Source organism: Myzus persicae, unplaced genomic scaffold (assembly GCF_001856785.1).
Source record: "Myzus persicae strain clone G006 unplaced genomic scaffold, MPER_G0061.0, whole genome shotgun sequence".
In the NCBI taxonomy this organism is placed as follows: domain Eukaryota; kingdom Metazoa; phylum Arthropoda; class Insecta; order Hemiptera; family Aphididae; genus Myzus; species Myzus persicae.
Genome location: NW_019103923.1, coordinates 119,019 through 137,299, shown reverse-complemented (window position 1 = coordinate 137,299; position 18,281 = coordinate 119,019). Strand labels below are relative to the sequence as shown.

Here is an 18,281-nt window from a genome sequence, read left to right as displayed (position 1 = left end):
CAAAAGAGGACAAGAAACATAAAATAATTAAAAACATAATTTAGTATATAATTTTTGAATAATTAAATTTATATTAATAAATATTTAATAACAAAATACTAATAATTATAAAAAAATATATGATTACCGTGTAAAAATTGTTTTATTTTAATTGAAATTACAATCTAACATTATCATTTTATAAATGTTTTATTTTATATTAAGTATACTTAACTATCATTTTATTTTGAAATAATAAAATTCTTTATTTTTGTTGATTTTACTATTGTTTCAAAGCTATCAACCAATAATCCAACTTTTATTGATGATAAATGTTTTTATTATTAATTTGTCTTTATGAGTTGAACATTGTTAAACCAAAATAAGTGGCTCACTCTATGTATAATTTATTACTGAATATAATGTCTAGTGTATTTTCTATGAATAATCTACTATGAATCTTAAATTTACAATTCCTAAACTTGTTGAATTATTATAAACATCATAACATTACATTATAAAACATATTAGTCTCTTTATCACTGAAGTGTTTACTTGAACATCTTAATTAACAAAACTTGTATGTATATTTTGTTTATTTTATTATAATTACTTTATGAATTACTCTAGAAGTATGAATATGTAAATAAGAATCACAGGTAAATTAAACTTGTCTCCCCTTAACAAGATAAAATTACCAATAATTTATTTCATACTAGAAAAAGTAACCATTTTATCATCTTTTAAAATATGAAACAAACATTTTTTAAATGTTCCTATCTAATACTGACATTAGGTAATAAAATGTTTTAAAGTTAAAATTTGTTATTTTATAAATTTATTATACTGTATTTAGTTTTGAATTAAAATATTTAAAAAATACAAGACACGGTAATTTTATTTTGTTATTCATTTATAGACTTTCCAAATTAAATTAATTTCCTACACTCAGTTTCATGTAAGAATAATCTGACGGCTTCACCCTGACCAAAGTGTGTTTCTTGTATTTCTAACATCTCGCTTCGAGAGCTTGCTTAGATTAACACTGTTAAACTATTGTTTTACCATGGCAAACCTAATCAGATTTATCTTTGGGTGTGACGGTCTAAGTCGCCACGTGAGACTATTCTTATATGAGACACATATTTTATGTAGTTAAAGTTATGAAATATATATTATATAAATTATTACAGATAACATGTGCATTTTACTAAAAATAATAATTACAACAATCATTTAGTTTAGTCTTCTATCTAATTTTTATCTTTATATACTATTAAAATTAAAATTGTTATTTAAAAAAGTAGGTATCAAAATAATTTTAAATGCATTTCTATAAATATATTTACTATACTAAAATGAAATAAAAGCATTAACTTGTCTGGAAAAATAGCAACACCCTATACTATATATTACCTTTGATTTTAGAATATACTGATAAATGTTCATGTTTAAAAATATAGAGAGTGACTAAGCATATTAGTATTTCCTTCAACAGTGAGGGTACCCACCATTTTTAAGTTGTGTAGTGATTTTTGTTTGGTGAATACGATTAACTTCATACCACATTGGCACAATTTATTTGTTATTCTAAAATCAATGATACTTATTTACTTAAGTTTAATGATATTGATATGATTAATGAATATTTATACATTGCTTATTATGTATTAAAAATTATAATATTTATAATTTAATCCTTAAGAATGTAATATTAACTAGTTGAAATTAAAATATTTAACCTATATCTGTAAGTATAGATCACTGAAATGTTTCATGTCACTCATGTTTCAACGGTTATTTTTATTTTATTTTATTTTCTAAAATATTTTAAGTTACCAACCTAATAATTTAGAAATGTGGCATATGACATCATAACTGTGTTCGGGATTCTGAGTTCTGTGTTGTTCAACAACAAAACATTTATCTATGATGATTAAAGCGGAGAACATCTAGTATTTGCCTATTTGTTTAGCACAATCATAAAAGACTAATGAGATACAAATTTGATTCATGTTATGAAAAATCCAAATCTATAATTGTATGTTGCATACTTTTGTTCATATATGGACTTATATTTGAGTTTTGAGGCATATTTCTTTATTTTTGGCTTTTTTTACAACTTTTCTTATAATAATATGTACAGTAGAGTCCAGCTAATCCGGATAATCTATATTTCGTTCTTTAGTACTCGTGTGCGATGGTTATATTCAGGAATACCCACAATTAAGATATTATCATTTCGATTACATATGTTTTGTGTTTGTATTATTTTTTCAAGTGAGTTCATTCTCATTTTCTTTAATTTTTCTTTAAATTTGTATTGATATATTATGTACATATGTAATACATATATCACAATAATAACAATAATGATGTGTAATGTATAATTGTAAATCAATAAATTTGGAATTTGTATAAATACATTAAATGTTTTTTTTGTTAATATTTATATGTAAGTTTAAAAAAAAATGTCATTCTGCTTAATCTGGTTAGAGTTCCGTTCCCATCTAGTCCGGATTAGCGAGACTACTGTATTATAAAAACGACATTTCTTTAAACATAATTTAAACATAGACACATGATGACTGGTAACCAGCACATGGATGAAAAAATTCCAAATTAGTTAACAATTCATGATGTTCATCAATCAACAACCAATGTAATTTACTATTTATCAATAAAAATAAAGATTAGTTAATTTCATTAAGATAAAACATTTTTTATTATTTATTTGTCAATAGTATGAAATGTATTTAAATTAGGTAATTGTATTTTCTTAATTTTTATTATTTAAACTTTTAAAAAAAGTAATTGCATATTTTAGGAGTTTCAAGTGTTTTTTTTAGGGCTACAAGTCCTCGTTCTTAGGCTGATGATCTATTGATTCTATAGGGTAAATAAATAAAACATATAAATATTTAATACGTTAATATTATACATTTACAATACATGAAGAAATAATAATTTTCAAATAATATATGTTTTGGGTTTTTTTGTTATTTTGGTTACTTTATTGTAGATCCTCAAAATATAAACACATCCATTATAATTGAATACTATGGGCTCTGATTTCGATAGGACAAAATTAAAATTGCATCGCAATATTATGTTAGATGTCGTTAAAGCAAAACATTTTAATATATCATCAGTGTCAGACGCAATTGATTTTTTAAAACAAGAAGTGTACTTACAAGATTTGGTACCAGAAATTGTAAAATTAATTAAAATTATGTTAACCGTACCAGTTTTGTCGTGTACTGCTGAGCGTTCTTTTTCTGCTCTTAGGCGTTTAAAAACATGTTTAAGGTCAACAATGACGCAAATACGGCTTAATGATGTTGCATTATTAAATGTACCTAAACAAGAAGAAATAAATATTGAAAATATTGCTAACAAATTTATAAAGACCACCAAAGTGAGACAAAATACCTTTGAAATTTGTAAAGCTATTTTAATTCATTATTAGAAACTTAGAAATTTTATAATACAATAAATTATAAATACATAAATTTCATTATACAATTATGTCATAATAATTCATTTTAATTCATTATTATATACCTATTACAAAAAGATTATTTTTGCTTATTTGTGTATAATTTGTTTATATTAGGTACATAGTAAAAATAAACAAAAAAAAGTCATTAAACGAGTTAACAAGTAATGCTTTGTTGAATTTTTTTGCATTTTTTGCTTATTACCTACTTCAATCACTTTAGGATTTTGGGCACCCCATGAAAATTGGAAAACCCGGCGCCCATGGGTACATCATAATTTTAGAGACCATTAGGTATCTATTAGATATCAATTGGATTAGCAAAAGCAGACATATATTATGTAGATCTATTTATGCTATTTTTGTTAAAATGTCTGATTCACAATAACCTTTATGATGTAGGTATCAATCAACACATAAATATATATTATATGCACCGGTAATTATTAAACAGTATTAAACTGTTTTTTCTATTTGAGTACTATTTTCGCAATGAAGTTTCATAAGTACTATTTTGATTTTAAAATAAAACTTCAAACAGCAATTGGATAAATATTTTAATACCTAAACCTAATTGGAATTTAAATATTTAAAATAAATAGTTGATACAGTATTGAATGTATTTATGAATTATTTTTTCATTATCATTGTAACCAAAATATTCCCCAATAATCTGTATATATAAAAATGGAACCAAAAATGTGTAACAATTCATCAATTGAAAACGGCTGGGTCGATTTTGCTCAAATTTTTTTTTAATTGTTCGTATTTATCCTTTTTTTAAACAATTTTTTGATGATTTATTTTTTGAGTCCTGGAATGTTTTTTCAAATTGAAAAAGCTACAGCAAGCTTTAGCTTATAAAATTGTCCATATGACATAATTAATTGTTAAAATATAGCCCCCGGCCAACACCAAAAAATTGATCAACATGAAGAAATATGTCATGAATTGAATATTAGGTATTAATATTATGTTTCACTTTCACTATGTAAAGTAAATTTTAAATTTTGTAAAGTGATAATTTCCGTATCGTTTTTATTCCATTCGATTTTATTTGTAGCCGTAAATACCCTCTCTTTATACAGAACGCAATAGTCGATAGTAGAGATAAAATTTGGGTTTTATCCATATGAAATGTGATTATTCGATTATTATTTTATAATTATTCATTTTCCATTTTCCGTTGTTGGCGTTACCAGAAAAACTACGTGTATACAATCTTATTTTATTTTACTAGAAATTACATGAATGTTTAATTAATCTAATCATTATTAGAAAAAGTAAATGCCAATATTGTTTAAATTGTTTGTTGTCATAGTAAAAAAACAAATTAAAAATTATCCATCAATGTATAATATTGCTGACATAAAACTTAAAAATTAAAAAATATTATTAATATAATTAAAATTTTAACATGGGTTTACTGCATGGGCATAACAATCTTATTACGCTCCCATAATTCCAACAGCAGTGGTGGAAGAATGGGTTAAGGTGTCACTTAAGAGGCATTTAAGCAAATTATCAACAATTTAATTCAACAGTCAAAATCAAAAGCCAAGTTTAACATAAAGTGGAATTGAGAGCAACCTAACCGATGCCAAACGAACAACATAAATTTTTACAAATTTACTTAATAGGCGGCGAGGACTAGGAAAAACATGAATATTTGGTTATTTTTTTATTTTTATAGGCCGTCATTATTCACAGTGCTCCATTTCTCTTTCAATCATATGCCAGTATACAACATCCCCACACACTCACAATAATTTTGGATTTTTAAGCTATTTTACAAAAATATTCTTTCAAAATAATTTATATGGCAAAACAACGTTTACCGCAATACATTTCAATAATTTATTAAGATTTTAAATGTAGAACATCATTGTGATTGTGATATTATACTTGTCTCAACAATTTGAGTAAATCTTCAAACTAATCCAAAAGATTTGTGTTAAAGAACAAAATTAGAAATATTTTTTAAATTCATTTTATTGTTATATTAAAAAATATACAATATTATACACACATAACAACGTACATCAAGCATAAAGTTGAACTAATTGTTCGCAAAATATTTTTTTCTCAAGTCAATTTAGCTTAAAATAGTTTTTTCTTAATGCTACTTACTGTAAAAAATTGAAACAATAATACCTTTTATTCAAAAAATATAATATATAATATGTATATGTTTAATATATACTATACTCTACCACAAATGAACAGTTTATATATTAGATGTAACAAAAATATTTACAATTTGTATCAGTTCATAATGATTATATACTTAAATATACAACTACTTAAGACTATTATTAGGATTAAATCTAATTTGTAAAATATAAAGAAGGATTTATCGGAAAAAAAGCTACAGCAAGTTCAATATTATTAATACCCTGACGAACAATTGCTTTAAGTTTATAAGATAAATTGATTATCTATTTGATAACAGTTCATATCAAATGTATTAATAGATGAAAATCTAAATTTAAGCTTAGCTATTTAACAATTATTATTTTATTAATGATAAAAATATACTACCACAAATAACAGTAATTAACTTAATAATTAGGACAATTTTTTGATTAAAAATCTACTTTGGTATAATCTGGTTGATTGTAAAGAACATATGACTATTCATAAATTAAGGCAAACAGTTTTTATAGTAAAAGATATTTATATACTGGTACTATAATTCATTCAAATGAGTTAAATTGTATAATTATGCTCGACAAATATGGTGATGAAAGTGCATGCAGTTTTTTCAGTGAGCGATTTTGTATTTTTTATATACAAAAAAAAATTCAAACATTTAAGAAAATGCTCAGTTGTTATTTGCTTCATCATTAAATAATTTTTTTTTTCAGGATAACAATTAAATTATAATAATTTAATTACATATATTTATAATTTTACATGGATAAATATTAAATATACAACACAAAACATTAAACTAAACTTAATTGTACGCGTGTCCAAATTGAATGTAAAAATATATAACTATCATCTCTAAGAAAAAAATATAATAAACATATAGTTATCTTTATATAATATTAAGTAATAACGAAGTAAAAAATGATTAAACATATTATAAATCTAAAATATACATACACATATATTATTTATTATATATCAATTTATATATATATATAAATATAGATGTATGTACGGTAGACCAGTTTTTTTCCCCCATAATACTAATACAGGAAAATGGGAAAATACCCTACATATATGTATACATAAATATATATAATGATGATAGTAATAATAATAATTAAAACCATTATGAGTGTAGAAATTAATAGAATTTAAAAAAAAATTACTAGACTTAAAATCGACCAGTTTTTGGAAGGAAAGTGTTTAAGCATGGATTAAAATTGTTGATAGGTGGAGTCAGATTTAAATCATCAATTACATCAACAGTTGTACTTGATACCTATAACATAAAAACAATAAATTATAAAATGTGTACTTACACTAAATTAATTAATTTAAAAGAACATGCTATGTAGTATGTTTGTTATGACAAATTCATACTTAAACAAAGAAATAAAAAACAATAAAATTTTAAAAAAAGAACAAATTAACAAAAATAATAGTTTATAGCTGTATGACACATTTCATTCACACTGTACATTTTATTGTTGTATAATTAATAGTCAGAGAAAACATTTTCATGTTGAGAGCATTGCTTCCATTATTAAAAGATCAATAACGGATATTAGTACTTGCGTTTTAAGATAAAACAATAAAGTATTTTAATATAATTTTCAGCTGTGTGACACACAAGTAATTTAAAATATACTATTTTATTTCAGTATAATTCATGAGTTGTTGGTCAAAAACATTTTCATGTGGCAAGATTTGCTTCCATTATTAAAAGATTAATATCAGATATTAGTACTTGCGCTTTAAGATAATTCAATTTGGTATTTAAATATAATTTTCAGCTGTGTGACACACAAGTAATTTAAAATATACTATTTTATTTCAGTATAATTCATGAGTTGTTGGTCAAAAACATTTTCATGTGGCAAGATTTGCTTCCATTATTAAAAGATTAATATCAGATATTAGTACTTGCGCTTTAAGATAATTCAATTTGGTATTTAAATATAATTTTCAGCTGTGTGACACACAAGTAATTTAAAATATACTATTTTATTTCAGTATAATTCATGAGTTGTTGGTCAAAAACATTTTCATGTGGCAAGATTTGCTTCCATTATTAAAAGATTAATATCAGATATTAGTACTTGCGCTTTAAGATAATTCAATTTGGTATTTAAATATAATTTTCAGCTGTGTGACACACAAGTAATTTAAAATATACTATTTTATTTCAGTATAATTCATGAGTTGTTGGTCAAAAACATTTTCATGTGGCAAGATTTGCTTCCATTATTAAAAGATTAATATCAGATATTAGAACTTGCGCTTTAAGATAATTCAATTTGGTATTTAAATATAATTTTCAACTGTGTGACACACAAGTAATTTAAAATATACTATTTTATTTCAGTGTAAGTTATGTATAAAAAGAAAAGTACATTTCCCTACAGCAAGAATTACTTTAGTTTCTAAAAGTTAAAAATCAGATGTACTAAAAGTCAATTATAACAGACAAAAATCTCCTTACAACAAAAAATAACAGTTATGTGTACCCTATATTCCCTATAAAAGTCTCTCTATAAAGAACTTTTTTATTACAGAAAAAAGTTTGTTTGAAGCAACATTCCATTATAAGGTAAATTTATCTTATTTACATTTAAACACATTTCAATAATTTATGTAAAATGTTCATATCAGCTAATATGATTTTCAAAAATATAATGATTTCATCATAAATTAAACATACTACTTTAAACACTTTTAAATATTTTGTAAATCTCGTCAAATGAGATGTGATTAATAGAGAATAATAATAAAATACATCACGTTACTATATTTACCAATTTCTATAGATAACATTAAGCTAATTATTTTATCTAATCAACAACAATATATTATCTGAATACTGTATCAATGTGTATGTACCTCATCTGTTTCCACATTGTTATTAGGTTTTTCAGATTCAATATCAGATTTTGTTGAACTATTATTGGCAAGTTTTGATGCTAAAATATCACTTTCTGCTTCATTGGTATTATTTTCAATGGTTGATTTTAAACCATCAGCTACATTATTTTCATTATTTTGTACATCAGCGGGGATTCTAAAGCAAAAAAACAATAAATAATTAACTTAAAATGAATATTTTACAATAACATGTACAGATAAAAGAAAATATGAAACTAACCCTCCAGCCGGTATTGGTTCACCAGATTCGTTAGTCCTAGGCTGGTTTTCTCGTACTCTTTGATCTCTTTTTCTTTTTTTGCTCCAAAGCTCATGACAATCTTGCCATGTTGGTAATGCTGTCACATCCATTCTATACAATTCATAAATAAATATTTTATAATAAAATATTTAAACTAATTTCCAATTTATTTTTAATGAAAATATAATTAGTGTTCAATACTAACTTATCGGGTTGAACATTTTTTAACCAATTGCATTTTAGAGCTTTATCAGCAGTAATTCGTTTGCTAGGGTCTAATTCTAACATGTGATCTAAAAGATCTAAGGCACTATCATTCATAAATGTAAATTCTTCACGCAACCGACGTCTATGTACTTTCTTAGCTTTTAAGGAGTGCCAGAAAGGCAAGTTTATCACAGTAGGCCATACAGCAGGTGTTGGACTACCGCATAAACGAGATATTGTTTCTAATTGCATCATTTCTTCATTGGCCTGTAAACATATTATACACATTAACATATCAAAAACCACTGTTATAAGAAAACCTATTTATGATTTATTAAATTTGTTACATTGCTAAATTTAATAGAAGATTTCATAATAGTATGAGGGGATTCTGTATATTAAAAATTTACAGTGCTAAATTCACACTAAATTAAAACCTGTAATATACAATGTAATTGCATGTAAATTTCACATAAAATATTACCTGAAATAAAGGCTTTTTCAAGAACAGTTCTCCCAAAATACATCCACAAGACCAAACATCTATTGAAGTTCCATACCTCTCTTCACCAAGTAATAATTCAGGTGGCCTATACCAAAGTGTTATTACTTTATTAGTATATGGCCTTTGTCTATCTTGAGCGTTATATAACCTAGCTAGGCCAAAATCAGCCAACTTCACTTCACCTCTAAAGTTAGAAAAAAATCAATAAATTAGTAACAAACATAAATAATAAACAATTTGAAAATGTTAAAATCAATCGCAAGCTGTTAATTGAATAATGAATAGTCATTATTAAATACAATAATTGTGCAATTAACAAATATTATATTACTGTCAATGCATAAATTTATTATAAAACATAGTTAGCCAGAATATTCAATATGGAACTGTAGTAAACTCTGGATTACCCATGGCCTTTGGCAACATTTTGAGGAATTAAGTTTATGTAAAAAAGTCATTATGATTCCATGAATCAGTTTTTGGCGAGTTAGAGAACATCTCAAGTCTCAAAACTTACACAGAAGTTGTATTGCTGATTGATAATGCACCGTCCTACTCTAAGGTTTGAAATTGAAAAATGGAAATTTGTTGTCAAATTATTGCCTCCTTACGTGGCAATTTGATTTCTAATGGGGTTCTATGTGGTTTCTGTGTCACCCTATTCCTCAAATAATCAAAGTTTACTGTACAGTTAAGTTTTTTTAATGAAACGATCTTAACCATTGTGCCATTTATTTTTTAATATTTTAAGTTTTAACTTTACTTGTTATTCATTAAGATATTGCTGCATTTGATATCTCTATGAAGAAAATTTCGACGATGACAATAATTTAAACCTTCCAATAGTTGCCGCATAATACTTGCATTATGTGTCTCATTAAAGTCAACCATTCCAGATTCTAATAATCCCATAAGATCATGATCCATATATTCAAATACTAAATAGAATGATCCTCTATCCTAGATAATAAAAACAAAATTAATAATATTTATTTTTCTGATATTGTATAGAGTTCAAATGGATTTCTATAAAATATATAATCTATGGTTTACTTTTTTAAAATCAAGGGCATCTTGTTTATCAGTTACAATTTCTCTGAGGTTAACAATATTTTTATGGTTTAATTGCCGTAAAATTTTTATTTCCCGAACCGCGGTTATGGGGAACCCTTCTTTTTCATTTTCAAGACGAACTTTTTTCAATGCTACAAATGTACCTGAAAGTAAAACAATATTTAAAAGTGATTAAACATATTGCATAAATTTAATATATTGGTTATGTACACTGTATTGTATTATGAATACATTTGGTGGTGCTTAAAATTAAATCTAAACAAATTGTATAATACCTGAAGTTTTATCTTTTGCTTTGTAAACTTGACCATAGGTTCCTTCGCCTATTTGATTTATTACTTCAAACATATCAACACACTGCTCTCCCCAATCAATAGGGTTATTGGTTGCAGTAGATTTTGTACTCCGCCTTCGATAAAGTACTTTAGGTCGTTTAATCTTAACATTTGGGTCTAATGGACGAGAGGGCCGATCCACATTTGAAGTGAATGAAAAACTTTGTGGAAACCCTGATCCTAAGCCCAACATAATTGATCTTTTAATTGCACTTTGTTGATGATCAGGTAAAGGATTCGATACAATTTCTGACAAGGAAAGATTTTTATCATCATCAATCTTATCCGCATTTTGAATGAGTCCTGAAAACAATCAATTAAAGATTATACGCATTCAAATTAAAAATATTAGATAATAACCAAAATAAGGGAAAATTTATATTTTATTATTGAGTCATAATATTTAATTTAAGCTTAAATCAGTATTAAAAAAATCTTCAAATATGTGATAAAAATAATATAGTATAACCATTTGTTCATTGAAACTTGCATATTAATATGCAAAGCGTAACAATTGTTTTTATGCATTTGTTTCAAAAATTAAAACTTTTAATTAATTAACGTATAAACCCAATTTATGGTTATTCAGATCTTAAAATGGTAACATTTAAATGTAACAATAAATTACTTAGATGTTTTTATAAGAATAAATTATATTAAAATAATTAACCTTAATAATGGATTTAATGGGGATTGAATAAAAATATTTTTTAACTTTTCTACAATGTATTATTGAATAAACCACAATATCAATTAATTTTAATATTCCAAAAGAAAACTTTTTACCTGGTGGTAGAGGCAAATCTTTAATGCTTTTTTTTGAACTCTTAAGTTCTGAATCTGGTGATGTTTCATCAAGTACTGAAAAAACAGGTGGCAATGGCATTTTTGACATATCTTTATTTTCTACAACTTCTGCTTTTTTCTCTGGTGGGGTTATTTTGGGTGTCGATGATATCTTATGCTCTTTAAGTTCTACAGAATGTTCAATTCCATTTTCTATGATCTCTACATTCATATTAGATGGACTTTGACTTTTTAGAGGAATCACTGGAATTTTTGGAGCTATTTCTGTAATTGGTGAAGTAACTGATTTTACATTAGATGTTTCATCATCAAGTTTAGAAGTTTGACTCATATTTTCTGACGTCTCTACTATTAGACAAGAATCAACATCATCGCCCACATTCAATGTGTGTAGTTTTGTATTTAAATCATTTGATTTAGAACTATTTTGTTCATTATCTGAATCATCATGAATTTCAACTACTTCATTTTCATCAATAGTCTTTGAACTTATTTGTGTTAAACACTTCATGGCTAATTCCCGCATCTGCCGATCTTTTACCAACTCAGCAAACAGACTTGTTTCACTAAGTTTTACTTTGGAATTATATTGTTTTGCTGGACTCTTAGTAGATTTTTTTTTCTTAGAAACTGAAGAATAGCATCCAGGTGAATCACTATCAGAATGTTTTTTAGAATTTTTTGAATCCTTTACCGGAGAAGATGATTTACTTTGAGTACGAATGTTTTTAGATGGAGAACGTGAATATTTTGGTCGAATATGACTTGATTTTTTCAAAGAACGAGAATTGTGAGGTGAAACAGCTCGTGGTACATGGGAAGTATGCTTTGATGATTTGGAAGCAGTAGTACGTGGAGGAGATTTCTGACTACGTTTCGGTGAGTGGTGTGCATGATGATGATCATGCCTTGTTTGATGAGAGGAATGTGAACGAGAACGAGAATGGGAACGGGAACGAGAATGGGATTGTGAATATCCCGCTTTAGAACTTTTCAAGTGTTCATGGTGTCGACGATCTCGAATTGGACTTCGTGATAATCTAAAATCACAGTTAACAAATGTATAATATGAATTCATTAAATTTGCTTTAATATTGTTAAAGATAATTAAAGCCACACAAAATAAACCAAACTTTTTTTTTACAACTATTTATCTTCAATATTATTTTAAAACTATTGGAAAGTATTGAATAACTCCCAAATAAACACATAAAGGAGTGTTTTGAAAATATAATCATCTGGTAAATTAATAGAATTATAATGTATAAAGTATCACAAATCGTATGAAATCAATTAATATCTATAAAATTCAAATTCTAAAAAAAAGAAATAAACAATTGGGTAAAACAATGTTTTAATTGCTCAAATTAGGTAAAAATGTGAAACAATATAATATACTATCTTAGATTTAGGTATGTGATCTAAGATTATAAAGAATTGGTATCCATAGCAACAATTTGTTAATAACTAAATTTGTCATCTTAAAAATAATATAAATAGCCGTATTAACATAACCACAAAAAAAAACTAACACTATCAATATTGGTATGCTAAAACAATACCAATACCAATAATGTAATAGAACATAAATGATTGTTGCACTACAGAAAGTATTTATTGCTAGCATATTATCAAATGTCTAAACCTGACGTTATGCGATATTTTATTAAAATTATTTTGTGTAATTTTCACAAAAATGTAGAGAATTATGCCTTCATTGCTCCATCAAAACTAAATTATTAGGTACATTCTTTAAGCAACCAACATTTATCAATACTAAGTAAGACTTAACAACTAACCTAGAATAAAAATAACGTACCTGTGACTATGTACTGGTGATCTATCTTTATCAGATTTAGTTTTTCGTACTCTACTCCTTTCATATTTGCTATCATATTTGCTATCGTGTTTGCTCTCATGTTTACTCTCATATTTGCTCTCGTGTTTGCTTTCATGTTTGCTTTCGTGCTTACTTTCGTATTTGCTCTCGTGTTTATCACGAGTCCTACTAGACTTGAGTTCGTCAGTGTCGTATCTTTCAAACTCATCCATACGTCTTTTGTGATCCCTAAATTTGTATTGTATTAAAATAGGTTGATTAGTAATAACTATTTATAGTTAATTATAACACAAACCGATTATTTTGTTTTGAAACACTTCGTGATCGATAATTATATTTACCATCTACAGGTTCAGGAGTACGGCTATATTCTTTCCTTATTGCTATATTTAATAATGGCGGGCTCTTCATCCAACTTAAAAATATATTTATAAAATTAGACATTTTAATTATTTTCTACCAAAATATTAAAAAATACTTCTGTGAACCCTACAATAACCCACTCGCCTAAGAAAATATTAAACAAAACCAATGTTATTTTGTTAACAAGAGCCTGTCAGATAATTTATTACCTTTTATTTTCTTTTCTATGATGTTTGGTGTGTTTTTCTTCTTCCTTATGTGTTACCTCAACTTTAGAAACTTTGATATGAGTTGATTTTGTTAATGGTGGAGTATGTGACACCTCAATAGGTTTATGCTTTTTAACAGGTTCAATAAAATCACCATTTCGTTTGGAAGGTTCCGAATTAGAACATTTGGAAAACTTCACAAAACTATTATCACAGGCTGGTAATACATCAGATGTATGTTTCAACTCCTTCTTCTTTTTTTTCTTTTTTGTGCTAGGGCTTTTAGGTTTTTTATTAGATTTTTTAACTTTTTTTAATTTTAAACGTGATATTTCTGATGTCATGTCCACGCAATTATTTATATTGATAGTGGTAGACATTGAAGATTTCTCTAGTACTGGATCTAGTTCCCAATGATTACTTATAGGAGAACAGGCTGCTACTAGATTTCTAGGTGAAGTGACTGTAGTAATTCGAAAATTATTAGTTATTATTCTGGTAGGAGGTTTTAAACGTATGGCCCCATGCTTTTCATCAAAATCACTATGTATTTCACCTGCCTCTGGACTACTAAGTTCTTCAGAACTAACATCTGAATATTGAACTAAATGTTTATTTGAAGTAATTAGAGCAGGTTTTTTGTGCGACTTTGATTTTAATTTGTGCTTGTTCTTTTTTTCTTTTGTCCTTCGGTAAGATTTTTCTCTGCTTGCTGTGCTGCATTTTCTAACCAGTGCTGGGAGCATATCTATTATTCATTCCCATTCATAAATGTCAATTTTAGTAACAGTTACGTTATAAGATATTAGGTACTTCAATTTTTTTTTTTTAAATAAACAATAATTTTAAGCCATATATTTTACTTGAAAGTTATTATATAAATGGTCTATAAAGATGTCTTTTGTAATTACTTACAACTACTGTATACCATTTCTTGTTTTAAATTGTTACATTAAGACTGTTGGGATCTGAAAAAAAAAACATATTTATTTTGATAACAAGATTAAATAACATAATAATAACAATTAAAAAACATTTCTATAGATATTATTTAAAACAATATAATAGGTCTTACATCAATAGCTATGTTTAAAGCAACACAATTAGCGTGTATTTTAATCATATAAGTCGGTCATACATTTTATGTGTAACCAATGTATTCTTATATACTTGTACATAAAAGTGATTAAGTAAATCAATTCTAATTATTATGAGTTAATCACAGAAGTAATCTATGGATAAGTAGTTCAAACAAATGTATTAAAAATATTAAAATTACCTAATCTAAAAATAAAATGTATGGTTATAACTAATATTTTATTTATTATTTTATTACATAAAAATAAAACATGAATAGAACAAAATAGACATTTGTGTTAAATTGTATAATTTAAATTAGTTTACAAGTTTTACAGTTTGTAATATTTAAATGTAAATGTTAACAAATTATAAAATGATAGTTTAAAAAACATTTTTTAATCTCAATAAATTTCAATTCAACGATAAGTACCTATGTAAAAAAACTTAAATAAGTACATATTTCAATATTAATATTCATCTTTTTGAGATAGGGATAATATAATATTACAAATGTATTATTATTGATAACTAATCACTATGATGTACAACAATCTACAAAAGACAACAGTAAACCTAGAGCAGCAGTCATAGACTACAAATAGGAAGGTATAATACATAATATTACAATAATCTCATTGATTTATAGAAAAAATACACTAACATCCAAAAATAAAATATAGGAGAATAAATGTTTCATTTAATAAGACTGAAATAAAATACAGATATTGAAGTACAATTTTGCATTTCAAATAATAATTTATTCAAGTTAAAGGTTCTTCTAAATAGTAACTAGACGATGAAATTAAAATCAGACAAAGAAAATAAATGGACAAAATGGGTTCTAGGTAAGTTAAGCTAGGTTAGGTATAACACTCATTTTTAAATTAAAATATATATAACTACATATAAATTGAATAATTGCCAGGCCTAATTTAATTTTGTGTACCTATAAGTAGGTACTTCAACAATTTCAAGTTAATAGTTTTTATTACATTTTTAGTCTTCCATTGTATTTATCAGGCAATAAAGCATACATATACAAAGAAATGCTTTCTTAAATATTTTAAAATTTAGATAGATTGTTTTCATACAAAAGTTAAACATAAAAAACTTACGTAAATAGTCAAAATTTGCTTTATGATTAAAAAATATGTTTTTAAAAACTTTTAAAACGACCATAGTTTTGAGTTTACCTAAATTATATTTATAAAATGTAAATTATTTTTAGAAATAATTGATTTATATTGACCTATTTTTACTCTCCATACAGTATAGAAAAATACACTAATTGTTTAGTAGCTTTAAGTGCTGTGAACAGGGGCAGTCCACTAGGGTAGTGGGTGGGAGGCTGCTTGAATAAATTTGAGCCAAAAATATAATGGAATTGGCCAGAATATTTTGTTTCCCAAGTACCGATTTTAATTCCCAGTCCGTCCTTGGCTGAGAAAAGTGTATTTTGTCTTTAACTTACCAAGTTTAAAAGCAAAAACCTTGTATTCTCTTATTGCCTTTTTCTGAGAAATAACCAACAAGAGAACACAGATAATTTGAGGGATAATACTCTCACTATAAAATTTGATATAAGTCAATTTACTTACAACTAAATAGTTAATAAGTGTAAGCAAGTTATGCTACGCATTAGTAAAATAGAACAAATGTGGGTGCAAGTCTAATAATTTTAAGTGCCAACAAATTATAAATTTACAATGTTAATCTAGTAGAACTAAACTAATATAAGAAAATTTGATTATCTTCAAACATATTAAACCTAGTACCTACAAATTAAAATTGTTACAAACAATTATAAAACAAAAACATAATAATATGTAGTATGCACCTACCTACTTTACATAATACAAATATTCTTAGGCAGGTACTTTATTAATTTCAACTAGTATAAGTATTAAAGATTAAAATAATTTCATGCATTTATTTCAATGTTCACTAAACCTATTACCTAGTAACATTTTGCAAGATTAATGTTTGTTAAAATAGTACCAATGTCATATCCAGTCAGTAATTCCATAAAATGCATACTATCTATACTGATCTAGACTATACTAAAACATCGGCAAACGTCTTATACAGATCGAGCACAATTATCCATGACGGAGAATGCCAGTCTATTAAATCGGTGCAAAAACGTATAAGATATGATTCATTTAAAATTGTCTTACCTCGGTATTCCAGTAGGCATTGTCTTGCAGTTTGAAAAATCCGGTTTGTTGACTGCATGAAGTATGATTCAACGAATGAAATAAAAAATAAAATAATAGATAGTTAGGCAGGTGATTGCAATCGAGAATCGACAAATCCGCGGTTTACAGTGAAAGATAAAAAAAAAATCCAAATACGTGTGAATCACAGCATTCGGTATTATATTATACGTCTCGTAAATTAATGTAGCGTATAATATTATGTGCCTCTATATTAGCACATGACTGACGTCCAAAAAAAAATGTAATGTAAAACGTTATGATCGCGATTCGCGCGTGTCAACATTGTAATAATGCGATCTCGCCTTCGGATGCGTTAGGCGCCGCGACTCCGGTCTTACGAGAATAACAATAATTCCGGATGATAACCACCACCATTTGGTTTTCGGTTACGGGCGTCCAGTCGTATTTTCACGATTTTAATATGACGAGCGTATTCGCATAATCGTGCGTTTCGTGTATCAATGGTGTTCCCTATTGAGGCAATGAGGCGACGTACACGACGGACGGAAAATCGGTTATCAGTGATGACCGCTCGTCGACGAATGGAAAAAAAGAATCGCCGAGGCCATTTTCAGCAGTTTTGTTTTTTTTTGTTTTTTTTTTTTTTGTCCCCGGTTCCGTTTTATTTACCGAGTCTTTGGCGGTCTGGCGGTTCACTTGAGACCGTTCTACCGACGTGCGCGCGACAAACGTTCACCGTCACCGGTCGTCGAAATATTTCTGCGTGGAGGTAGTTACTACTAATGACTATTATACTACGACAGTAATAGTCGTGGGATTGTCGCAGTGAAATTGATCGCCGAACAAATATAAAAAAAAAAATAGTTATTTTATCACACTACGT

The 18,281-nt window shown here is 26.4% G+C and overlaps 1 protein-coding gene across 3 annotated transcripts; it reads right to left on the bottom strand.

The window, feature by feature from the left end:
• Positions 1 to 5,915: 5,915 nt before the first annotated feature.
• Positions 5,916 to 17,966, bottom strand: LOC111036394 (cyclin-dependent kinase 12-like). Of its 3 annotated transcripts, none has more exons than XM_022318407.1 (13): positions 17,396 to 17,966; positions 14,139 to 15,106; positions 13,862 to 13,981; positions 13,546 to 13,794; positions 11,706 to 12,766; positions 10,860 to 11,222; positions 10,564 to 10,727; positions 10,274 to 10,470; positions 9,490 to 9,694; positions 9,004 to 9,272; positions 8,778 to 8,909; positions 8,516 to 8,693; positions 6,807 to 6,914 (listed from the first exon to the last, which is right to left on the bottom strand). In XM_022318407.1, exons 2-13 carry the CDS (start codon positions 14,882 to 14,884, stop codon positions 6,807 to 6,809), a joined length of 3,792 nt encoding a protein of 1,263 aa, XP_022174099.1. In that variant the 5' UTR covers positions 14,885 to 15,106; positions 17,396 to 17,966. The 3 variants fall into 3 exon arrangements, 2 of the variants coding, with proteins under 2 accessions (XP_022174100.1, XP_022174099.1); XR_002604762.1 differs by having other exon boundaries at positions 6,810 to 6,914; positions 8,431 to 8,693; XM_022318408.1 differs by lacking the exon at positions 17,396 to 17,966 and having other exon boundaries at positions 5,916 to 6,914; positions 14,139 to 14,884.
• Positions 17,967 to 18,281: the final 315 nt, after the last annotated feature.

What these genes read in the sequence shown, in the direction of transcription:
- LOC111036394 (XM_022318407.1), bottom strand. Translation starts at nt 14,884, where the DNA reads ATGCTCCCAGCACTGGTTAGAAAATGCAGCACAGCAAGCAGAGAAAAA. An exon ending in AGCAAAAGATAAAACTTCAG is followed by an intron (nt 10,728 to 10,859) that starts GTATTATACAAT and finishes TTTTACTTTCAG; the next exon opens with GTACATTTGTAGCATTGAAA. An exon ending in GAACCAATACCGGCTGGAGG is followed by an intron (nt 8,694 to 8,777) that starts GTTAGTTTCATA and finishes TTTTTGCTTTAG; the next exon opens with AATCCCCGCTGATGTACAAA.